The following is a 14,390-nucleotide window of genomic DNA, read 5'->3' on the forward strand; positions in this document are numbered from 1 at the left end:
TTACTGGGTAATATAGCAATGCAAAAGTACTGCAGTTGCTCAGATATCTTCCAAGGATTCATTTGAAAGAGATATTCCATCAAATTCCCACATTATCCAGCTACAGAGAAAGGACATTTGTGTATGCAGGCATTCTGGCAGGAGCTACTTGCTTTGGGGCCAGATGTAATTCAAAGTTATTCTGAATATTACACTGCAGCAGCCTGGCCAAGCCCAGTAATGCTGATTATTAGGGCTTTCCTGGTTTTCCAGATGGAGCTGATTTCATTTAGTTCTCTCTCTTGTAATTAATAACTTGTTCCTTTTGTTCATTTTTGAATCTTTGTTTTAGCTCTAGCATTTTGTAGAATAGTTTCTAATTTACTTAATCCATTGCTTGCCTCCTCGGTGCACGTAGCAGAACTCATTCAGCCATACAGTTTAATGACGTACAGCTCACACCTCTGCTGCACAATCTCACATCCACTTCACATCAAGCTGGCATTTTTGTTATTTATATTTTATATGCTATAAACTCACAAATCATACCATTTCATACGAGAGCAATGTCAGTAATCTTTAAAAAAAAAACCCTAACCACTAGCAAACATATGGGATCTGTACATTCTGTCCTTTAAACAAGTGCAGATTTAGCAAGGAGGGGGAGGGAAAAGGAAGAGAAGGAGAGCCGCATCCCCCCGCTGCCAACGCAATGCATGTTCCTGCAGCATCAGTGTTTGGATTAGGCCCGTGGCCACCCTACTTAGGTTTCAAATCAAGAAAAAAAGAGATGGAATTCAATTAGCCCCTGCCAGTTTTTAGCCATATTAGACTTATGCATACAGAGGATTTTTTTAAATAGCGTTCGCACGAGGCTAGCTGTTTGCATTGAGAGTGTGTTCATAAATGGGCTATCAGATGTTAATAAATGATGAGTATTTGGTCGGCAAGCATATTACAGACATGCATAAAACAAGCTATAGGTGACTGAATGCTAGCTGGTTACAAACAGGGCTCCGCACAACAGCACGGATTAACCAGACTGCCTTTTTGGTGCTTTTAACTCCTAGCACACAGCAGCGTTCAGGCCAGGACTGAGGCTCCTAAGTGCTTCCACAATTTGGGCCCCTCACTACAAGAAGGACATTGAGGTGCTGGAGTGCGTCCAGAGAAGGGCGACGAAGCTGGTGAGGGGTCTGGAGCACAAGTCTTGTGAGGAGCGGCTGAGGGACCTGGGGTTGTTCAGTGTGGAGAAGAGGAGGCTGAGGGGAGACCTTATCGCTCTCTACAGCTACCTGAAAGGGGGTTGCAGAGAGGTGGGTGTTGGCCACTTCTCCCAAGTCACAAGCGACAGGACAAGAGGAAATGGCCTCAAGTTGCGCCAGGGGAGATTCAGACTGGATATTAGGAAAAAGTTCTTTACTGAGAGAGTGGTGAAACAGTGGAACAGGCTGCCCAGGGAGGTAGTGGAGTCACCCTCCCTGGAGGTATTCAAGGAGCGTGTAGATATGGCATTGTGGGATGTGGCTTGATGGGCATGGTGCTGTGTGGTGTGGGTGGGTTGTTTTGGTGTGTGGGTTTTGGTGTGTTTTGTGGTTTGTTTTTTTGTTTTTGGGGTTTTTTGGGTTTTTTTTTGTTGGACTTGATGATCTTACAGGTCTTTTCCAACCTTAGTGATTCTGTGATTCTGTAATTCAAAAAATAAATACTAATCTACTAGAACATATAAACAAAAAATGACTTTGAAGCATATAGATGAAGTGGGCTTGCACACAGTAGCTGTATGTTGGAGTCAGCCTGTACATCTGCATGTACGTGCGCAGTCCAGTGTATCCCGTTGAGGATGGGGAGGGATGTCAGTGGATCCCTCTCAGGGCTGGTCTGCACAGAGGGAAGTTGAACCACTGAACACTGGAAGCCATACAACAGAATATCTGCAATATCGCCGGTCTGACCCCAACATCAGTGGGACAGTCGCCTCCCCTGGTTGTGTGCACCAAGTGTCACGAAACCCAGGTGTGTGGATTTCTGGGCTTACACTGTTGTTCTCAGGGGAATGTGGGTGGATGTTTGTTCTTTATTTTCTTTTCTTTTGTCCTCCAACTACCTAGACCATCTGGGATTCCAGTTAGTGTATATTTTAAAGCCTTTGTTTCTTTATCCTTCATGCTGCACCATGACATTGAGTGTGCTTCAAATGAATGAAAAGCCTCCTTTAAAGCTAGTCACAATTCAATGCCTGTCTTTCTTTGGGACCACATTTGGTTTTTTTAACAGATTAATGGCCAGAAGGTCACAGCAGAGAGCAATGCATATGACTGAATATTAACTTTTAATAGAGTGCATTGAGCTCAGGAGCTGATTAGAGCCTTCATGAAGCAAGAGCAACACTAATCCTGGAAAGACTCATAAAATCTTTCGTAAGCTGCATTTAATTAAAAGAAGATGAAATACGCAAGAGTTGATGCACGAGTTGTACATTTGTGCATCCCACTCAGTGAATGAATCATTTCCCTGCCTTCTTCTCTGACACAGAAATACCTTGCAATCCATTAAAGATGCTTAAATATTTTTACGGCTCCAATGGACCACATGTCATCACAAGCCACCCAGGACATGGCCATTGCAGGCCAGAGCTGCTCTGGGGTAACTATAGCACTTCTGCAATGATTTGGGTAGAGGATGACATGCAGACCCTAGGCTGTCTACAAGAGGACATAATTGCTTGTATCACTACTAAGGCAAACATCACCAAAACTTTCTAAATTCACAAAGTAGAATTTTTTTGTATTTCTATGCCCCCCATAACATATATATGGCATATGCGTATCTGGGGCAAATCTCAATTGATGCAAGTCTACCAACGGTACCACTTCATCACGGGAACAGCATGTGTCCTTCTCACACAGGCACAGGTCCCGCTGTTACCAATTGCCCCAGTCCTGTTACTGGTAAAAAGCCACAGGGAGCCAAGAAGCTCTAACTGGAAGGATGAACTACAAGGTGGATGAGTGCGAGCTGATCAAACGGCAGCCAGATCCGGTGTCAGACCGGGATGCAGTACGGGACAAATCAGCCCCCTGCCCTGGCACAGAGCATGGACCCCTGCTCCTCCTGACTGCTCTGCAAAGGGCAGGATCCCATTGCAGACCCACAAAGCAGAGCAGCCCTTAAGGCACACGTGCCTTGTGCTCCAGTGTTCTGGGGACCTGTCAGCCTCACTCATGTCCCTTCGAAGGGCTGGGGACAGTGGTTAGATCAGCAGCTTTCACAATGGATTAACACAGAGCTTTGCAGCTCTGCCGGCACTGTGCCTGTGCCTGTCAGGATCCATCAGACAGCCAAGCCTTAGCAGCTAATAGAGTAATGGAGTGAAACGAATAAAATTACCCAGCCAGAAACACTCTTAGCTAAGACTGAACACAGCTTACTATTTTAAAGAAAGGAGGCTACCTGACTTTCAGGCGCTGAATGCAAGGGGAAGTGTCCAGGCTGTAGTAGATGGTCCATAGCTGAATGGGCAGAGCTGCCAAGCACCAAATGGGGTTCAGGGGCACCGAAACAACTGGGATGGACTGGAAGCACCAAAGGGGCAGAAGGACGTGAAGAGGGTTGGGCAGAAAGTGACAGTGCTGTGGCTGTTTTCTTTGCTGCCGCCCCCTCAAAATGACATTGTCAGCTGAAGGGCTTATGAATCAGGGAGCAAAGAGAAGATTGCTCAGGTTTTGCGCCTTCAGGGAATTTTTTTTAATATATTTTTTAATAACTCAGGATGAATGATTTTTATCACCTTCGCATCAGGACCAGCATGTTGTGCTCAGACAGACCCCGCGAGTCGGTCAGCTCCTGACATGATCCTCACGTGTGTCCTCACATGCATGAGCAGACCTTCCGACGGCTGTGCGCCCACGCTCGCCAATGCATGTGTGCAGCAACGTGACCCCCTCCAGGCATCAGGAGTCAGCTGGGTCCATCACGTGGTGGCCCTGGATGGGGCAGAGTGGACACGTGTCAGACCACAACCGCACCGGGAAGCACATTCCTGGGTCTGCTTGTCACCACCAGTTCTGGCCCATCACCCCCATGTCCTTATAAATCACTGCAGAATAAAAAAACAAATTCATAGCACGTAAATCAAGCTTAGAAAGGTTGCAAGTCCATTCCCTCTTGAACTCATGCAAGTGATGGAAAAAAAGTACTTAGAGCCAAAAGCTGGTGTTTAGCAATTTATTCTACGGGTCAGTGAGTGGGAAGGAGGGTGATGCCTGGTCTCAGCAGGCCATCACTGGTAGGATGAAAGCTCAGCTAGAAGTAGTTGATGACTCTTCTGATGGACTGGACGCTCGCGCTGCGTGCCTGCCACGCGTTGAAGCTGCTGAAATCGCCCCGCTCCACCACGTACATACGGCCTCGGTAGTTGGGCTCCTCATACAGCACCCACCTGAGCAGAAAGGGAGGGTTACTTGGGTCCCAACAATGTGGTCATGCGAGGTGGCATCATGCCCACATTGAGTGGCTGCACGTAGGCACTGCAGTACTGCAAACTACTGGGGCCTGATGGTTCCTCTGCAGTCCCGGTCCCATCCTGCACACCGAAATTCCCCTGGTGGAGTTTACTGCTGGCGCTTCCCCCTGTTCCCAGCATAGCCTGGCAATTATCCACAGCCAGATTGGACCTTGCCTTTAGAAGAAGTTGTTTTGGGTTGCACCAGCAATGAAGCCTGGGACCAGGGCCTCGCTTCTTCACATTGCTGTAGGAATGGATCTCTCTGAGCTTCACCATGTGCAAGAGAAACAATTTAATAACATTTGATAGTGCTAAAGAAGGACATGAGTCCCCTCAGCTCCTGGATAAACCCATTTTGGACTGTAAGGAGAAATGTGCAATGCTTGAAAGATGTTTTACCTCTTTGAATTGACTCATCAGCTATGATGGGAACAATATTTAATGATTTCTCTCTTTGCTAGTAATTCTCAATGGCCTCTCTTTGATGCTTTCCAACAGAGAGCAGGGCTTGGCTTGGTTATTTTCACTTTATCTCTACGTCCAGAGTTAACTACAACTTTCCCTTGGAATACAGTCAAATGGATACAACACTCAACAGCCTTGGTGACTTTGGCATGCCTGACTTCTTCACCTAGCTTGGCCTCATTTCTTTAGCATGTCTTTCGCCATTTGAAGGTCTTCAAGTCAGGAACCATTCTGACGGTCAAGAGCGGAAAATTTTGCTGCTCTTCTCTTCCTTCATCCCTTTAGTACACACTTTGCCATGATCTTAATGTGGCCGCAAGTGTCACCTCTTTCCTCTATTTAAATCTCCCATGCTTTTTAACCAAGTTTTGCCATTGCTTTGATAGTTTTACATGCAGGTTTCCACCCCATCATTGCTGAACTGCTCATCTCTGCCTCATTCTTCTCTTCCCAACATTTTTAAGGATTTTATAAGGATCTCTGCTGCTTGTTCCATCTATTGACTCAGCAATGACAACAGAGCACAAATGCAATCTTCTAAATGATTTGGTTTCTGTGGTCTATCTCTTGCCAGGAATTCAGCTGTGACATCTGGGTTGGGACCTACTGTATGTGGGATTTCCAGGGAGAAACTCCTTTAAGTACGGGATGGGTGAAAGACTGCTGGGCCTCCAGGGTCAGACAACAGCTGGTGAACTCAGATCAGTCTGACCCAGAGCAAAAAGCTGGAGTTCTAGGAAAAAAGTTGTTTATAAAGCCAGCCACCCACGGGCATTATTAAAAAAAAAAAAGCAAAAGGTCAGAGTATTTAGTCGAGCCACCTTACAGATTCCTTGACGTATTTGGATTTATTTTGTGTTTCTGAGAGGACACCAGGTGGGACTGTGGCGAGTTCCTTCTCCCATCTGCCTGTGCACTGATACGACCGGCACGTTGAGCACACACCTGCCTGGTGCCCCTCTCCACCCTGCTGCCCGCACTTGAACAACCCTTTTCTGCAGCGTCACTGCAATGTGCTCAGCCAACACATTTGGATCCCAAGCGTTTCCTGCAAACACAAAAGTTCATTCTTTGGCACTTTTTGCAGCCAGTTTATATCTGAACCACAATTACAAAGTCATCCTCAGACTTTTCCTTTGAAGCTCACTTTGCAGCACATGGAGAAGGTTGCCCGCTGCTCATGTAAGCGTAACGGCGGGGTGCCCCAAAGCCATGTCATGCTCAGCTCTTCAGCTTAATTAAGAACAATTTATAAAATTATTCTCCTCTAGATAAACCCCAGCCTTGTTCATAAGGCATGCATGACTTTCTTCCTTTTTTACCCCATCCCTTCAGCTTATATGCACCTCTCCACATTTCTGGGCCTCATTCTCCATCAGTTCACCATCCTTCCCTCAAGCACACCTGAAAAGACCTCCCGATCCCATTTTCTGCACCTTCCAATCACTCCCTCCTGCTGAGAATACCTAACGTTTTTGTAAATACTGCATGGTGGTAGGACAAGGATGTTCACAGGGCTATTGCTGGCCCACCAGGACATGGTGGTTCTTCCAGCTTTGCTCTGGGGCATCTTTCAACAACCGCTGGACCCTGGGGAATAACGCAGGGGGTAGAACAGCCCCTCATAGTCACTCTCTTTCCCAAGACCTCTGGATTTCTCTCCAGACACATGGTTGATATGTCTGCTCAGTTGCATGAAGGGAGGGAAGAGGACAGGCCTTGGGGTAGATGGAAACAGACTGCGTGACCTGGTGTGGTGATAAGAACCCACCAGCTTGTGCCTCTGCTTAGGGAAAGGCTGCAAAAAAGAGAAGTAAAAGGAATAGCAGAAAGACGGGGGTGAAGTGTATTGGCAGTGCAAGGTGATGAGTGAAGACTTGTATGGCTTACTTAGCTGTTCCTTTATTGCCTAAAATTTACGTTCTCTGAGACCATCAGCGAGAGAGGAAATCAAGTCAGGAGCCCAGGAAAAAAAAAAACCAAACACGATCCTGTCCTCAAGCCCAGCATGGGAGAGCTGATCCAGGCACATAGCACGCAGCCCTCAAACATCTCGGTGCTGTGTTTCATTAGCACATAAACCCAGAGGACATGGGAATAAAACTTACATGGAACCAGCTCAAGCCCTATAAGCCAAAACTGGCTGCTTGTGCTGAAAAAACTAGCAGGGGAGTGCTGCAGCTTCAGCTTGAACCAAGCGGGATGCTTTCAGTAGGGCTCAAGGTCACTCATCCTCCATGTAGGACTCAAGCAGTGCCATGAGCAGCTATTACCTCTGTCGAGAAATATGTAACGTTTATTGAGTGGCAAAGTTTGGGTACCTGTTCTGGTTGATATTTCACAGCCTGACTGCAGAACATCTACCAAACGCTCATATATGCTTCAGCAGAATAAATGGTTGGTCTGGTTCCTTCAAGTTATATCATTGTAGCATAGAAAAGCCCTTTTTGGGGTATTCTCTCCCAGACTGCAAAACAAATTCAGCTTTTTAAAGCTGTTATTTCTAAGCAATCCTCTTTGGAGCGGCTGAGGCACAAAGGAAGACAAGAAGCGCACGTCTGCGTCTAACACCAGGTGATACCATGTGTGATACTGGAGCTGGCTCTGCCTGTGGGACGGGCAAAGCCACTCGCCACGCAAACTGCAACAGCTTCCGAGGAGGCGGTAACATCTCAAAACGGTTCCAAAATAGCAATCTCATTTCCAGCATGGTTTTAACAGCTTTATCATCAGCCTTTCTGGCTGTGTGGGGTAGCAGTCACCAGTCCCAAAAGGGCAGCGGGGAAGGTGCTGGACACCCTCAGCCCCACCACTCCCCATGCCAAAGGCAGACGTTTCTCTCCATTCCTGTGTTTCCAGCTGATCCATCATCACTTCCTGCAGGCACAGCCACCACCACAAGTGCAGGCAGCAGCTTTTTAACAGCACGTGAGACCATCCACAGATTTTGAAGGGGAAGCTAATATTTCTCTATCCAACTGATGTCACGTTGTGGGAATTAAGGGGGAAAATTGCTGAGTGAGAGTTTGGCGGGCAGGGAACTTAGGGGGACCCTGCTTTGCGTCTGCTTTCAGCATGCACAGGGTAAAACAGACCCACTTTCATCCTGGGGATGTGCTGGAGACAGCCTGTGGCTGAAACTCCCCTCGTCTCCAGTGACCCCATCTCCTCTGCTCCCCAAATGGTCGAGGACAGGTACTGGGAGGGCTTCGCCAGCGCTGAGCCCAGCACCAGCTACAGCTGCAGCACCTCTGGGGTCACCTGCGCTTACATATGGTCCATCCAAAGGAGAAAAGCGGTGCTGTAGGGTCCCTTTCTCCTCTCTGGTCTCACCTCTCTGCTGCAGTATCTCCTTCTTCCTTCCTTCCTCCTGCAGCCCGGGGCCAGCGGGTCCCTCTGCACCGTCCTGCCTTTTAATGGCCTTTACAGACCCTTCCACACGCTTGCAACAACCATTCTCCCAGGGTCTGAATGTAATGCTACAAAACTCAGCAAGTTTCCTCACCACACTCCTCTCAGTATTTTATTTTTTTCTATTTTTCTATCGCTACTGAAAGCCTTTGAGAAGTCATGTAATGTTAACGTAAACAGTCTAGGCTCCCATGCGAGGGAAAGCAAGCTTTGTGCCCCTTATATATTTTGCAGGGGAGGGGGAAAATCAATCTGAAAAGTTTAAGTGCTTGAAAGTTTCTGGGCAGCTTCCCAATTTCTCAAGCTCCAGGCTTTGCTACAGGGACACGTGTGGTAAATAATTGGCCCTAAAACTCTTGCCAGAGTACTCACAGGCTCTCTCTTGGCTTTATAGTGTTGGTACTCAAATACCTTTTGCTTCAAATGCTCAGCACTAACGGAGTTCCCACGTGGACTCCAGCCATTTCTTCTTCCCATCGGGACCTGGTAGCTCTGCTCCTTAGTTTTAATAAACTGCCACTGCCTGATCATAAGCCTGTTTTTTTGGAAAAGGAGAGGTCTCGGTTGAATCAGAAAGGGTCCTGCAGGATACTCGCTGTAGGGATGTCACGAGCTTGGATGGCAACAACCTTTTTCCTATTCGGGGAAAAAATTGCTGTTGGACAGAAAGGGTCCAACATCCCATGCTGGGTGCAGGTGAGATGTGCAATATCCAGTCCAGAACAGGAGGAGAAGAGCGTTTCTGTGCTCCCTCCTCTGCAGGGGGTCCCCTCTGCCCCGTGCCTCGCTCCAGCCACCCTCTGACCGGCTCCAGGAGGATTTTATGGCATTCCCCAGCTCCCAGCACACTTGCAGTGAAAATGCAATTGGCAGACAGAGGAAAGGGGAGACGGCCAGATAACAACCCGTCTCACAACAAAAGAAAAAAACCATAAAAAGTACCGACACCACCGCGAAGATGCAAGTTGCCACCCTACAGCAAGAAAAAGACAAAGCTGCCATCCTGCCAAGACTTTCAGGAGCATCTGCAGGGGCAAGGAGGATGGGGCTGAGTATCAGTAACACATCTGCAAAGCGGCTTTACGAGGCACCGAGGGTGACCAAAAACTGCCATCGGGATGGCTGTGCATCACTGCCGCAGTTACCTCTGTATTCCAGAGGCAGGATGTAATTTTAAGGTGAGACACCGCTGCCCCATTTTTGCTGTCCAAGGAGGAGGTTTCTGGTGTTGCAGCAAGCCTTGCTGAAGCCACTTGCAAAGCAAAAGCCCTGACCTGCATCACCCAGAACCATCCATCTGCCCTCCCTGAAAGCCTCTGTGTGGATTTTAGAGAAGTGTTTGGAAACATGCACAGAAATGTTTAAAAAAAAATGAAAGGAAAAAAAAATATCTGTGTTCAGCCTTCTTGTTTCATACACCTTAAAAGGTGTCTCCGAGCTCTTGTAGCTTGTGCTTAGCTGCCATCCTCCAAAAATCATGCCCTTTTGAAGCAGCTCTTAATGGGCAGGCACCAAATTTAATCTTTAAACCATAGGCTTAACTCACATTTTTAGGCTTTCTCCAAGGTCCCCCAGCATTGACAGCTTTTCCATGACAGAGGGAGTCTCTGCAGCCACCTCGCTCCCCTGCGGCACCGGCTACAAAGGGTGTGGGGCAGGGAGCACCGCAGTGGCTGCACACCGGGACACGCATGGTTACTTACGCGCCGTCGCCATACACTTTGAGGGCGTTGATGCAGGTCTTGTCCCAGCCTTGTCCCTGCAGGAAGGAGCAATCTTCTGTCAGCTCCAAGCTGGGACCGCTAAAATGGCTCCCCTCGAATATTTCGATCCTGTAATGCTCTCCGTGCTGGGGACAAAGGGATGCGAGTCAAGCAAAAAAACCCCAGAAACACAGCAAATTATTTCCCTGGCTTTTATAAGACAAAGAGGAAGACAGAAGGGTACTTCAAAAGGGTGAAAAGCAGTCCAACACCGCCAGCACGCAACGAGCACGCACAAACTCATGCCACCTTCCTGCAGACCGCGCCAACCAGAAAAGCAGCCAGAAAACCCTCGTCTCTGCACCCAGCTGCACCTTCCTACAGCTGCCGTCCACGTGCAAACACATTGCTGATGGGATGCATTGTGCTCAGTCACACGTAGTTCCCCCACACCTGCCTACAAACCCTCCGTCCCAAATACAGCATCAGCTACAGCCCCGGCTCTCCATGCACTCACACAGCAAAAAAAGATATCCAGAGTGTACACAGATGTCAGGCTATTCCCCTAAACTCATTTATATTGCCTCAAGTTCCCCGCGTAGCTGCTGTTCCTGACAGGAGATGTTGTGCCTTTCTTTAAGCAAAATAAAAAAAGGGAAAAGAAAAGGAAACTTTCCCAGCATCATCGTTGCTGTGTGAGCCCATGAGGGTGACACAACATAAATCCCTCCGGGGAGATTGCTGCAGCCTGCGGCATAGGTATGTGGGACAGAGCGAGCTGAAAGGATATTTTTAAGCTAAATTCAAAGAATACCTAAATTCATTTTTCAAATAAACAACGTCAAGGCACAAGAAGGCCAGGCCGTGATGCCAAACCCCACAGCAGGCAGCCGCCGGCAGCAGCCGAGCGGATACCGTGCCTGAGCAAACATTCCTCCGGCAAGCTGAGCTGCAGAAATGCCTTGAAGCACTTGCTGGCATCTCACAGGGAAAATCATGGGCCGGGGAGGGAGAAGCACGTACTTGTGCCGGCTGGGCTCCAGGGCCCGGGGCAGAACATCCCTCCATGTATGGACTGCAGAGGTGCTTTGGGAAGGATGTTACAGACCTGAAACAAACCCATTGCTGTGCCAAAAAAGCAGCTTTGGGGCCAGTGAGAAACCCCACCAGCTCCAAGTGGGTTCATCATTGCCCCGGGGGTCACGAGTGATAGGAGAGGTGAATGGAAAGACCTAACCCAGATTCATTTTTCTTTACTACTTTTTAATCTTCCCAATTAAACATTCCCCCAGGTGGTGCTTTTAAAAGCTTCATAAGGGGAGAGTTATCTAGTATGGGGAAAACCATGATTTTGGTTTAGGATTACTGGGAGGTTTTTGCAACAGCAGAGGATTCAGCTGAAATTTGCTAGGAGCAGCCCAGCTGCCCCACGGTGCCGGTTCAGAAAGCCCTCAGGGAAACGGGGCTGTTGCTGCTCAAATTTGCCTTGGGCAACGACCCTCCTTCTTAATTCCCCCGTATTTCATAGCGACTCACATTAAAAAAGACAAGCACGTGATGCTGGCAGGACCTTGCCACCTCGTCTGAAAAACCGTGCAAAAATCTCATCCCGTTAAAGCCACCGCGTTTCGTGCTGCGGGAGGAAGGCGATGTGTCTTCTCCCAGCCGGGAGGCACGGGAAACCGCGACTCGGCTTTGTGGCCTGTGCAGACCGCTCCAAGGGGGGAAACCTTCCCCAGGAAACTCTTTCCTTCTCAATGGGCCATATTATTTCTAAAGAGCAGAGGTTTTTATTACACTTATTCACGGGGCTCCTGTCACTAGGAGAAATAAAGCCCGACGGCAGCTCTGTCCCACTGATGCTCCGGCCGGGAGAGCAAAGTGCCAGTGACATCCACTCACCATTCCGACGGGCCGGCAGGAGCCCAGGTGGTCGCTGCGGCCGTTCCAGCGATAGAAATTGGGGTACTCGCCATGCTCCAGGACGTACTGGTGCCCTCGGAAGTCGGGGTGATCGAAGCAGACCCAAGCCCCGCTCTGGACGCAGATGGAGTTGACCCGGTTGAGGAAACCTCGGTCCTGGAAGTTGCTGCAGCTGCCGCAGACCTCCAGCTTTCTGCCCGTGAAGCATTTGCCTTCGTAGAAAGTGATCTGGGGGGAGGGAGGAGAATGGGCCCGCGGTGAGGAGCAGGAGCATGGCTGGACCCCCATTTCGAGCAGATGGGAACCACTTGCAGATGCATTATTTTAGGGTGGCTTGGGGTTTTTTTTAGCTGCTTTCCAGCAAGAGGAGCACGGCATCACTGGCATTTTTTCCTAAGAACCGTATTTGTTTTTCTGGGAACACAGCGCGTCCCGCATTTACGACACTTCTCGCCGCCTCGTCCTCACTCACACATATTTCCAGCAGGAATGTTTAAACAGGAAACTCGCTCCCGAAACACAGCTCCTTCTGCCGCACCCTCCCTGTCCCTGCTACTGAATTTACTCCGGGTATCATCACTCACGTCGCATCCTCTGGGATATTATCCTAAACTACTCCTTCAACCCGGAGGATGTTTGGGCTCTCTGGCCCCAGGCTGAAAGGGAAGCGGTTGGGTCGTTACTTACTTTTCCTGAGTATTGAGACATTTTCTGCTGGCTGCTATCCAAGACCAAAAAGCAGGAGCCAAACCAAAACCGCGATGGACAGAAACATTGGACACCCCGCTATATAGCAGCCGGAGGAAGGGGGGGAGATGGGGCTGGTGTCGCGAGGACTTTTTAACAAAGCAGCGGGAACCGGGGGCTTTACGCTTTCCTGCTTCGTAGGCAGAACCGCCGGTAACGGGGCCTGCTGAGTCCAGGGTTTTGATTTTGGGCAGATGATCTGACAAAAGATTTGCTTGGCAGGGCTTTGGTTGATTAGCAGTGCACATTTACTGCTCCTTTTTGAAGGACTTCTTCCCCCCCCCTTTTTTTTTTTCTTTTCTCCTTTTTTTCCTTCCCTCCCCCCCTTTTCCCCCTTTTTTCCTTTTTTTCCCTCTCTTCTTTTTTCTCCCTTTTTTCTCCTTTTTTTCCCCTTCTTATCTTTTTTTTTTTTTTTTAGAACAGACAAGAAGTAAATAAGGAAACAGGAGCATCTCTAAGCATGGCACATCGTTTCTCTGTATTGGGTTCACTTCTTTTTTACTGGCTTTTCCTAGCTTCTTCTTGCCTATTGCAGTGCGGCAGCCAAAAGCGAGCGTCCTTGGAAGACTCCTCACCAATAACACATTGCACTCCATCCATCAAAGCAATGGTTTCTTGTTCAACCTTTGAACCTCTTTAAATGGCATCTCTGAAAGCCAAGGACTTAATCCCCTCTGAAGCGCAAAGGTTGGGCTCACAAACCCACCAACGTTATTCACGAGCATTGTTTTTATGAATATTCCAATCTTCCAGCCCTGAAGCACCGAGACACAGATATAAGTCAGGATTAGAGGGATTTTTAAGCCATACCATTGACCATAAAGTAATATTGCCCATATAGCTACAATTACAGCTTCAGAGTCTGGTATCTCAAACGCCAGCACAAGGAAAAGCTGCTTCATATTCCCCTCTTTTGTGTTATAAGAGCATCCAGAGACTTTAACTGTCTTATTCTTAGGACAAATAGCAGGGGAAAGCCCCAGCCCATAAACCCCGTCAGTTTATATTAATGAGCCAGCCTAGGAAGAGGTAAAGGCAAATGCAGGGGGACGGCCTATGGGCCAGTGCGCAGAGATGTACCAGGGCACCACGTTAAAAGGAAATTTTTCTTTTATGCTATTTAACAGCTCTGGAAGAGACTTCACAACCAGCTCCTACTCATGAAATCCTCCTCTTTGTCACCGGTGGGGCCCCCGTCACCTCCCCCCTGCCACCAGTGCTCTGCTCCCCTGACTTTCGGGCAACTGCTTCAAATCCGAACCCTAAAACCTCATTTCTTGGCAGGTCGCTCCCATCCACACGCGTGCCAGCAGCCTCGCACAGCAACCCCACTCTGCTGCCTTTGTTCACTGCTTCATTTCAAGATTAAAGACCGTTTGGGAAGAAAGGATGTCATTATTAAGGCTTAAACATACGCCACCCTTTCAATTAAGATGTAAAAAATAATAAGCGCGTGTGCGTGCACACGTAGGCTGAGCTGGAAGACGTCGTGTTGACTGGGATGTGCTGAAGGAGGAAGGAGAGAGGTGGCACATTGTGTTTGGACAAGAAACACATCCTTTAGCTGACACAGGTAAACCTGCCCCAGCAACGCAGAAACGCTGTTTACATTTACATGTTCTGATGGGAGGCAGGAAATAATGAAGAAAAGCCTC

At 48.4% G+C, this 14,390-nt stretch overlaps 1 protein-coding gene across 1 annotated transcript; it reads right to left on the reverse strand.

Annotated features, from left to right (window-relative positions):
• Nucleotides 1–4,284: 4,284 nt before the first annotated feature.
• On the reverse strand, nucleotides 4,285–12,699 carry CRYGN (crystallin gamma N). The gene is made up of 4 exons (XM_059818977.1): nucleotides 12,676–12,699; nucleotides 11,968–12,216; nucleotides 10,066–10,211; nucleotides 4,285–4,420 (listed from the first exon to the last, which is right to left on the reverse strand). Exons 1-4 carry the CDS (start codon nucleotides 12,694–12,696, stop codon nucleotides 4,285–4,287), a joined length of 552 nt encoding a protein of 183 aa, XP_059674960.1. The 5' UTR covers nucleotides 12,697–12,699.
• Between the last annotated feature and the right edge of the window lie 1,691 nt (nucleotides 12,700–14,390).

The sequence above is a fragment of the Gavia stellata genome, chromosome 6, assembly GCF_030936135.1.
Source record: "Gavia stellata isolate bGavSte3 chromosome 6, bGavSte3.hap2, whole genome shotgun sequence".
Classification (NCBI taxonomy): Eukaryota; Metazoa; Chordata; class Aves; order Gaviiformes; family Gaviidae; genus Gavia; species Gavia stellata.